At 42.6% G+C, this 11,047-nt stretch overlaps 1 protein-coding gene across 3 annotated transcripts in view; it reads right to left on the bottom strand.

Moving 5' to 3' along the window:
- Window positions 1-11,047, bottom strand: part of LOC135223703 (GTP-binding protein 128up) — a 196,779-nt gene that overhangs the window by 162,188 nt on the left and 23,544 nt on the right. The window contains exon 1 of one of the 3 annotated variants that reach the window (XM_064262423.1): window positions 7,428-7,587. The exons of the other annotated variants lie outside the window; for them this stretch is intronic. Within the exon in view, the coding sequence (XP_064118493.1) occupies window positions 7,428-7,466 (39 nt within the window). The 5' untranslated portion in view covers window positions 7,467-7,587. Of the gene's footprint in view, window positions 1-7,427; window positions 7,588-11,047 lie in introns of those variants that run through there. 3 annotated transcript variants of the gene reach the window in all.

Below are 11,047 nucleotides of genomic sequence, written 5' to 3'. Positions count from 1 at the left end.
TCTTACAGGGCAAAGAGACTTTTCTGTTTCTCTACCCACGAGACTTGATAAGCCTTTAATCTCGAATCTCTTGGGCCAGGGATTCGAGGGGTTTTCGTTTTTCACTAGAAAAAGTGTTCTAAACGAGCAGAAGGCCGAGTCTCTGTTGAATCCGACTTCATCTTCAAGGGCATGAAGTTCACAAATTCTTTTGGCTGTCGCCAAAGATAAGAGAAACAAGCATTTCCTCGTTAAATCCCTAAACGAAGCTAAATGAGGAGGCTCGAATCTTTCAGACGAAAGGAACTTGAGAACTACATCCAGGTTCCAGCTGGGAGGAGTTAGTTCCTTAGACTTTGTTGTTTCAAACGATCTAATAAGGTCGTGTAGATCTTTATTATCAGCAATCTCTAGGTCTCTATTTCTGAAGACTGCCGAAAGCATGCTCCTGTATCCTTTTATAGTAGATACAGACAAGTGAGAGTCCTCTCTCAGGAACAAAAGGAAATCAGCGATTTCGGTTACAGAGGTACTGGAGGAGGACAACTTCTTAGACTTACACCACCTTCTAAAAACCTCCCACATAGACTGATAGACTCGTCTAGTGGAAGCTCTGCGGGCTCTAGCGATAGCACTTGCAGCTTTGCGAGAAAACCCCCTCACTCTGACAAGTCTTTCGATAGTCGAAAGGCAGTCAGAGCGAGAGCGGGGAGGTTTTGATGATAACTCTCGAAGTGTGGCTGTCTGAGAAGATCCATCCTTCTTGGAAGGGATCTGGGGAAGTCTACTGTCCACTCCAGCACCTCTGCAAACCAATCCTGTGCTGGCCAAAAGGGGGCTATCAGGGTCATTCTTGTTCCGTTGGACGCTACAAACTTTCTCAACACTTGCCTCAGGATTTTGAAAGGGGGGAAAGCGTACACGTCTACATGAGACCAATCTAGCAGGAAGGCGTCGACCACGAGAGCTCTTGGGTCTTCCACCACTGAGCAAAAGACTTCCAGCCTTTTGGAAAGGAATGTGGCGAACAGGTCTAAATGAGGAGTGCCCCAAAGAGACCAAAGACTCTGACACACTTCTGAATGAAGGGTCCACTCTGTGTGAAGGACCTGGCTTCTCCTGCTCAGTCTGTCTGCCCTGACGTTTCTCGTACCCTGAACAAATCTTGTCAGGAGGGAGATGTTCCTCTGGGAGGTCCAAAGTAGCAGATCTCTTGCTATTTCGTATAGGAACAAGGAGTGTGTTCCTCCTTGTTTCCGAATGTAGGAAAGGGCGGTAGTGTTGTCCACATTCACTTGGACCACACTGTTTGTCACAAAAGGTTCGAAGAACTTTAGAGCCAAGTGTACTGCAAGAAGTTCTTTGCAATTTATGTGCCAGGACACCTGTGCTGCCTTCCAGGTGCCTGACACTTCTCTTGGTCCTAGTGTTGCTCCCCAACCCTTCTCCGATGCGTCTGAATATAACATTCGGCTTGGGTTCGGAACTTCCAGAGAAATTCCCTTGTTCTCTTTTAGAGGGGACAACCACCATTCCAGGTGTGGTTTCATTTCCATTGGAAGGAGAAAACTGTCGGAGAGAAGTCCCGTCTTCCAATTCCATGATCTCCTTAGGAGAAACTGAAGAGGATGAAGATGAAGTCTTCCTAGAGGAAAGAACTGTTCGAGCGAGGAAAGGGTCCCTAGAAGGCTTAACCATTCCCTCGCCGAAGTTCGTTCTTTCCCTAAGAAGAGAGAGACTTTTTCCAAGCCTCTCACGATTCTCTCTTGCGAAGGAAATACTCAAAAACCCCGAGAATCCATCTGAATCCCCAGATAGACTAAGTTCTGTCTGGGGATCAGCTGTGACTTCTCGAGGTTCACGAGTAGTCCCAACGACTTTATCAGGTCTAGGGTCAAAGAAAGGTCCTCCAAACACTGTCTCTCTGTTCTGGCCCTGATGAGCCAATCGTCCAGATATAGAGAGATGTTGACGCCTTTGAGGTGAAGAAACCTCGCCACATTCTTCATCAGGTTTGTGAAGACCTGAGGAGCTGTGGACAGGCCAAAACACAAGGCCCTGAACTGATAGATCTTTCCCCCCGTCATGAAACGGAGGTACTTCTTCGAAGAAGGGTGAATCGGGACATGAAAATAAGCGTCCTGTAGATCCAGAGACACCATCCAATCTCCTTGTCGTAAAGCCACAAGGACTGAGGCCAAAGTCTCCATAGAGAACTTCTCCTTTAGAACAAACTTGTTCAGAGCGCTGACGTCTAGTACCGGTCTCCAGTCCCCCGAGGCTTTCGCAACCAGAAAAAGACGATTGTAAAACCCCGGAGAGTTTTGCTCCAGTACTAATTCTATAGCTCTTTTGTCCCACATTAGATCCACCATCAGACGAAGAGTATCCCTCAGTACAGGGTCCCTGTATCTGGCTGACAGTTCCCACGGAATAGTCGTTAGGGGAGGACTGTCCTGGAAGGGGATAAGATATCCCTTCCTGATTATTGACATCGAAGAGGGCCGTCCCGAGGTTTATGAATATACCAGGCGGGTCTGCAACAAAATTCGAGAAAAGCCTGGCACCTACTGGTGTTTGGAGGCTGGGCTGTCCTCACTTCCTTTCTTAAAGGGAACGGGAAGTAGGGTCTTACCTTCTCCTCTCAGGACCTCTCCTTTTTGAGGGAGCTCTGGAGGGAGGGCCTCCTCAAAAGGGCTGAACAATAGAAGTAGGTCCTTTCTTGTCAACCGCAACAAGGGGTCTCTTCTTCCTTGCAGTCTGAAGGAGAAGATCTTGTGTCGCCTTCTCAGTCAGTGAGCGAGAAATGTCCTTCACTAACTGAGAAGGAAACAAGAAGTCTGACATGGGAGCGAAAACCAGGGCTGCTCTCTGTGAGTGTGAAAGCGCCTTGGTTAAAAAAGCACTAAAAATAATCCTCTTCTTAAGGAGTACCGCTCCAAAGAGGGAGGAGACTTCTCCCGATCCGTCTTGTACTGTCTTGTCAATACATGACAGTATACTAAGAATGACTTCGGGGTCTAGACCTTCCGAGTCATGAGCCTTCTTTGACATCACCCCAAGGGACCAGTCTAGGAAGTTAAAGACTTCCAAAATATGGAAGAGTCCCTTGAGGAGATGATCAGTCTCAGAAATCGACCAAGTCACACGAGCTCCGTTCAAAGCGTGTCTAAGCGATGAATCAACTAAGGTTGAAAAATCAGCTTCAGCCGATGCTGGAAGAGAAAGGCCCATGTTCTCCCCAGTTCGGTACCACACACCTCTTTTTCCAGAAAGTTATGGATGGAGGCAATACAGAAGGTGGTTCTGACCAGTTCCTTCTTTGACAACATCCACTTGTCAAGCGACTGTAGAGCTCTCTTCATAGAGATAGTCGGTCTCATCTTCAGAACCGACGAAGACTTTGGTACGATTGCACTCGAAAAAAGTGATCGAGGCGAAGGAGGAGCAGCAGGAGTCAACGAATCTCCATACTCTTGCAAAAGAAGGGCTGTCAAAATTCTATAGTTAGAGAAGCCTTCTCTACCATTAGTCTCGTCTTCCGAATCTACGTCCAACCTGTGAGGAGAATCCGCTTGAAATACGAGAGGATCTTCACCAACTTCTCTCTCTACTGGAGACAAACTCCTACTAGGAGAGGGACTCATCGAGTGAACAGATTCTCTCTCAAGTCTACTAGGTGTCTCGCGTCTGCTTGACTTCTCACGCCTGGCAAGCTCCTCACGCTTGGCTGGCGCATCGCGCTTGGCTGGCGCTTCGTGCCTGGCTGACGCCTCGCGCTTGGCTGACTCCTCGCGCCTGGCTGGCGCCTCGCGCTTGGCTGACTCCTCGCGCCTGGCTGGCGCCTCGCGCTTGGCTGACTCCTCGCACCTGGCTGATTTCTCGTGCCTGGTTGGCGTCTCCGAACGCCTGGCTGGAGGTCACCACCCCCCCCCCCCACCCTCGCAGCCTGAGAGTATCCTTGCCTGGTGCAACGCACTCGGCTAGCTCCTGACGCCTGTTAGAATCTTCGCGCCTGGAAGACGTCTCGCGCTTGTAAGGCTCTTCATGCCTAGAAAGCTGTTCGGGTCTGAAAGACTTATCTAGTCTATCTGGTACCGTAAGCCTGGAGGACGCTTCACGTCTGGCAGGCGAAAGGAGACGAGACTTCTTAATAGGAAGTCTAGCGTCCTTTTTGCGAGGGGGATCCCTCGAAAAAACTCCGACTAAAGAGGCTAACTGTTCTTGCACAACTAACAAAATCCTCTTGGAAGCCACCACCCAGCGTCCGCTTCAATAGGAAGAAGCAGCGGGACCTCGGAAGAATGGTTTGCGATCCTCAACTACTGATCGTGGAGACGTCGAGACCGATCTTAGGACCTTCTGTTAGAATGAAGGGGGGCTTCCATCTAGAGAAGCGCTCTCGGGCTCAAGTCAAACGCGGGTTCCTTCCAGTGCCTTTTCAGTGGCCTAGATAGATCCAAGTCCTTCCACCCCACGTTTAGGTGAAGGAGACCGACGAAGAGAAACAATCTCGTAGGACGCTTCATTAAAGCGGTCCTGAGGCAGTCTGTTGCGAAACAGAGCCTGCTGAAGGGACGCCTGACCGTTGGGGATTCCCCACGACCTCCGTAAGGCTTTCGACTTTCTTCTCCTCTGGGTATGTGAGCTTGGAAGAGGTCTAGCCTGGGAGCATCGCAGGGACGGTCAGACGCCCCCTCCACAACACTGGGAACACTCACTTCACTAAGCAAAGAATCGTTATCACTTCCCTTACCTTGCATGGCCGCCATTTTTTGTCTTCATCTTTACGAAGGAGTTAGTCCGTCAGATTGGCAATTTCAGAAGCCGAATCTGAATGCAAAGCCTGTGAGGGTTCAGATACAGAGGGAGAATCAAAATAATTAATAACAGGAGAGTTAGACTCAGAAAAAGGCTCAATAGGCCTTGTACTTACACCCTTATGTGCAGCCCGTCTAATTCTATCCCTCTCTAACTTCTTCAAGTAAGAAGTTAGAGTCTTCCATTCATTAGCATTCAACTTTTCACACTCATTACAGGTGTTAGCTAAGAACAGTCAAACCCCCTACACTTACGACATACAGTGTGAGGATCAACCGAAGCCTTCGGTATCCTCACCTTGCAGCCTACATTCACACACACTCTCACACTAACACTTGAATCAGACATTCTAGCAGAAAAATCAAAAGCAAGTCCAAATCCAGTCCACGGTAGCGAATGCCAAAACAATGATCCAGGTACGTCACCAAAAAATCCAATAAAGTTGATCAAAAAGTCTTGAAAGCGAATTCCAGTCAGGAGGTAGTAACAACAATGTTGATACCACCGGCGACAGAGAAAATATGATAGAAAACGGGAATGGTTCCTAGTCCTGCCACCCAGGGCAGGCCGGTAGATCACCTGACCTACCTGTAGCGAGTGGCGCGAAATTTGAATTTCTGTCGGGGACGACGGAGTCTTAGCTAAGTATATATCTGACAGGTAAGTTCATTGTATGAAAATGAATTCCCACACTTACGCCCTTCAGTCCCGGCACTCGGGTAATCGGAGGGCGTGGATAAACCAAGATCCTTTAATTCACAATTGAATTCAATGGAAATAAAGATGAAATGATTGTACTTACAATTCAGTTTCACTAGATAAATAGAAAAAGAAAACACAACCATGCGAAAGCAACGACGATGAAGCGGGCAGAGAGCGATGATACACACGTCTACACGACTACACGCCAGCAGGCCGAAAGCAAAAGTGATTGTTTACCTCCCAGTGGTGTAACTTAGTTGTCATTAATTTCTAAATTACTTAAGTTTTTAGATTTTTAATGTTAAGTATAGAAGTGTTGTATTCTTTCTTTATTAGCTTTTTGTATCCTCACCGGTGGTTATCTTGGTGTTTATTATTGGCTAACGACTGTTTTATATTTTCAAGTTGTGTTGGTTACGTGGCGGCGCTCCTTCGTTATCCGAGGGATGGAGGTTTACGCTTGGAGGAGTTTGCCTCAGTGTGTTTCTGAGCCTCCAACCTTGAAGGGCACGATTAATGCTGTTGGAACTATATTTATTCCTCGCCACATTGCAGAGCTACGTTTTGAAGCTGTATAGCTTTTTGGATATCCTTACTCTGCAGCAAGGACCTTTTATTCTGCATTTTGTGTACTGCCCTTGGTTCAGTAAAAGCCAAGGGGACCTCTCTGTCCCAAGGTAATAATATTTATACCTATAATTATTTATCGAGATCACGACCTGTGATCTTCTACTGACGTCATTAGTGGAGCTTGTGAAAGCCTTCCAACACCATAGTTTCGGATCAATTTTCCCTGCCACCCAGATTAAGCCTCCAGACGTGGAGTTTATTGTCCTCTAAGAGGAGACCTATAAAGTCGTTTGAGGAACTTGTAAGGGATATCTAGATTGTATTTGTTAGGATATTCTTACTTTTCGCTTGCCTCCTCCTTTCTGGACCCTCTCCCCTTTTAGTATGTATGTGTTGATGACCTTTCTTTAATCGTGTAATTGTTTTCTTTTGAAGGGAGTTTAAGAGTGAGTGTTTCTCATTAATTATTGTATTGTTGAGGTTCAGGTGTTATTTCTGTCTGAAACTTGTGCATTAAAATTAAGTATATTTTTGTAGTATTTTCTTTGTCCCCTTGAATTGACTTTGCACTCTTATTGAAGTTGGATACTAGTATTCCACCTTTTGTGGACTTAGTATGGTATTTTGGTGAATACTATTTGATAAAAGTTTAGTGTTTTGTGTGGTGGTCAAGCCAGCCATCACAACGCTTTGTCGTCGTCTTCTACCAAACCAGTTGTTTACTAACAAACAAGCCGGTTAGGGACTGTGTTCCGATTGTTGTGATGAAAGTGCCCCAGCGTCTGTGGGTGCAAGTGGTGTGCGGATTTATCACAGGAAATGGTTAGTTTATTGACACAAGCGACTCCATAAACATCGAGATGGCAGATTTGGACTGCCTTGTACCACCATTTCACTACCCTCTGTTTAAATCTTAAAATTTGGCCTTAATTTCTAACTTTGGAGAAAATACTTACTTCCAAAGGAGAGTAGAGGTCTTTAGCTCCATTTCTCACCAACAACAAGTCGCGACTGATGCCCATCTCAGATATCAGGGCGCGTTATAATGTACTTTTTTTGGGGTTGTACACGTTGATCGTACATGGTCCACTCCTGTACCATGCGGTTTTTTACCTTAATATTCAAACTACAACGATACAGAATTAAGGGCTCTTTGAAGAATACGCTAACAGATAACTAAGGCTTTCATTTGTTGTTATGATAAAACTAGTCTAGCATATAGGGTAGGTAATAAGAAAAACATAACACTGACCTAGTCTAGTACCTACTACTAGGCTACTAGGTAGCCTACCGTATGCATAGTCTAAACATACCCTGGGTCAAAACAAATAGTGATGTAATGGAAATTAACCTACCTCGGCTTCAATGTCCGCTATCTTCTGTAGGAGACTCATCTTGCCTTTGTCAAAATTTTTTTTTACGTATTTTTGGAGTGTACTGTAAGCGAAAACAGGACCAGGGTGCTAGCACCAAGTCAACACGACCGAAGTGACTGTCTACGCATCTTCTTCTTTCGCCTATGTTAGGAATTCACACTTTCATGTACGCGCCGTTGTAAAGGAAATACCTCAACCCCTAACCATATACGTACTACATTTCGGATACCGCACAAAGGAGAGGAATCGATAATTTTATATATCTTACAATGCTGCATACAAGAAACTTACAGAAGGACCCATTATTTGTAGTATCAATAGACTTCCAAAAAGCATTTGACTCAGTTAATAGGAAAAGCTCATTGAGGTCATGATGAAATACAGGCTACATGCAGAAGTAATAAATACAGTTGCAAAGATATATTCAAATGACGTAACAAGCCTATGCCTTAACAATACAGAACAAAAAGAACTAAACGTAACTAATGGAATAAGACAGGGATGCAATGGCTCAACCATATTCTTTCTATTAATAACGTACCTGATAATAGAAAAATTAGAAAATACAACAGAAGGTTTCAGAAATGAAGTAATAAGGATAGTGGCACTACTATATGCAGACGACGGATTAATACTAGGGTACACACTAGAAGAAATAACAAAATCAATAAAAACCCTTATGGAAATCGCAAGTGAATGTGGCCTAAACATAAACAAGGACAAGAGTAATATACTAATATACAACGACTGGTACAGTATCGATGATGTGGAGAATATGGAGCACATAGAAGGAATAAAAATAGTTAAGAATATTAAATACCTAGGAGTAACAATCAACAACATGAAAGACTGCTTCAGAGAACAGATAAAAAGGGCCCAAATTAAAGCAAAGCAGATGGCAAATATGGATAATGGAGTCATCAATAAAAGCTGTAGCAGGGTAAAAATAGGAAAATTGTACTGGAAAGGACTAGCGATGCCTTCATTCATGTATGTGATGGAAGTCATGAAACTTGACAGGAAAACAATATATGAATTTCAGAAGATAGACAATAAAGTATACAGAGCAATTTTGAAAGCGCCAAGTTACACAGCAAGTTGTGCGTTAAGATCTGAAAAAGGGGCCTCTTCCTACCAATCTAGAGATATCAAGAATAAACTATTCTACCTGAAACATTCACTGAAGAATGGTGGAAATAGGCTCCTATATGAGATAACCATAGATCAGTATGAAAAAAAACCCTGGATAATGCAAGTAAAAGAGTAATGAAAGAACTAAACATGAACTTGAGTAAAATTGAAGCAGTTAAAGACAAACAGTTAAGGGTAGGCTCCACTTTGGGGGGTGCCGATCGTAAAAAATATTTGCCAAAAATACACTAATCAAGACAGGCTAATGAAATTTTCAGGCATTATTAGCACTATAATAATGCATATTCCCTGTGAGTTTTATCATCCTACAGGGAAAATTAATGATTTTATGAAAAAAAAATGTGAAAAAACGGAAATTTACGGCCTTACTGAAGGTTATTTGGTGATTGGTGAGAAACTACAGTCTTGAATAGAAATTCGGTCTGACAAAATGTTGGTATATCCACCTGGAACAGGCACAAAAAAAATTATCAAAATAGAACAGTAAATAAGCACGTAATAACAAAAAAAAGAGCAACAACTTTGTAAGTTCAGCGAAAGCCCCGCCGAAATATCAGACTATAGCTAGGAAGAAATATTCAGGAAAAATTCAAATCTCGATTTAGGGACAAAACCTTTTGAGAGTTTGTAGTTAATATGTCACTTGATAGCCTAAAACATCTAAAAATTATATTATTTAGGACAATCCCCCCCCAAAGCCAAAAAAACCACCCCCCACCTTTTTTTTTTTTTTTTTTTTTGGAGGTGGGTTTTCTTTGATTGTCCTAAATAATATAATTTTTAGATGTAGGCTATCAAGTGACATAATAACTACAAACTCTCAAAAGGTTTTGTCCCTAAATCGAGATTTGAATTTTTCCTGAATATTTCTTCCTAGCTATAGTCTGATTTTTCGGCTGGCTTTCGCTGAACTTACAAAGTTGTGCTCTTTTTTTGTTATTACGTGCTTATTTACTGTTTCTATTTTGATAATTTTTTTTGTGCATGTTCCAGGTGGATATACCAACATTTTGTCAGACCGAATTTCTATTCAAGACTGTAGTTTCTCACCAATCACCAAATAACCTTCAGTATGAGGGGCCGGAAATTTCCGTTTTTTCACATTTTTTTTCATAAAATCATTAATTTTCCCTGTAGGATGATAAAACTCACAGGGAATATGCATTATTATAGTGCTAATAATGCCTGAAAATTTCATTAGCCTGTCTTGATTAGTGTATTTTTGGCAAATATTTTTTACGATCGGCACCCCCCAAAGTGGAGCCTACCCTTAAGAGAAATAATAAACAATTGGGACAGAAAAACATGGCAGAAAGAAATGAATGAAAAGTCAACGTTAAGAATCTACAGAAAATATAAAGAAAACATAAGAGAAGAACTCTGGTATGACAACACTGAAAAAACAATGCTGATCAGTAGGGCCAGACTAGGTATACTAGGATTAAATGACAGAAATAGGATAAAAGAAGTTACAAAATGTTTATACGGTGAGGAACAAAATGAAAATTTAGAACATTTTTTACTTTACTGTCCAGCATACAATGAAATTAGAAATAGATATAGCTTTATGCAGCAACCATATCAAGAAAATAAAGAGGAATAGTAGCAAATATAATCTTATTGGTAGTTCTAATGAGGGATGAAGTGGAGAATAGGAAAGATTTTATAAAAGAAATGTGGTATTTCAGAGAGAAGAAACTCAAACAAACACAAATAAAGGAGGAATAAAAGAAGCAAGGGAGCCGTTTCAAAGACATATCCCACCCACTACTACTCCACAAATTTTAATATCTGTAACTTGCAAAATAGCAGAAAAGGGTCATAGAAAAAGTTTTATCTAAATTAACCACAATGTTTTTCACATAATCAATGCTACAGTCCCAGTAAGCGGGTAGAACCCCCTGCTCGGGTTGTAAACACTCCACTTTGCTTCTGGCCCTTGTCGCGAATTGTTCTACGACAGACTACCTGTTCTTCCCATATGGAGGGAGGCTTGACAGCCCTACCTTAAGGGATAGGTTCCAGCCTGTACACAAGGACAACTCAAATGGAAAACACTGAAGATTTTAACAATTTTATTACAAAACTAGAATCTGAATCACTTAAACAATGAATTGAAGGATGACACATGAACATAGGTGACACAACAATCTCAAATTTACATGAATTTAACATGGCTACACGACCACTCAAAAAAACAGAAAAATCACTTAAATTGGAATAACACTTCATTAAACCAGCAATAAAAACTTGCTTAAAGGTTCACTAATCAGTCGGCTCTCATGCAACGTCTCAACAGATAACACAACATAGAAAATGGAATCTCAGCCCTAACTCCTTCAAAACTTTCCAATGTGCACACTTTCAGAGTTCACCTCTTCAGGATCAACACACACATTACACTAGATTAGATCGTCTCTTACCCATTCCGACATTCTTTTCCTCTG

Source organism: Macrobrachium nipponense, chromosome 10 (genome assembly GCF_015104395.2).
Source record: "Macrobrachium nipponense isolate FS-2020 chromosome 10, ASM1510439v2, whole genome shotgun sequence".
NCBI lineage: Eukaryota > Metazoa > Arthropoda > Malacostraca > Decapoda > Palaemonidae > Macrobrachium > Macrobrachium nipponense.
The sequence above is the reverse complement of the archived record's forward strand: the minus strand, read 5'-3'. Positions and strand labels throughout refer to the sequence as shown.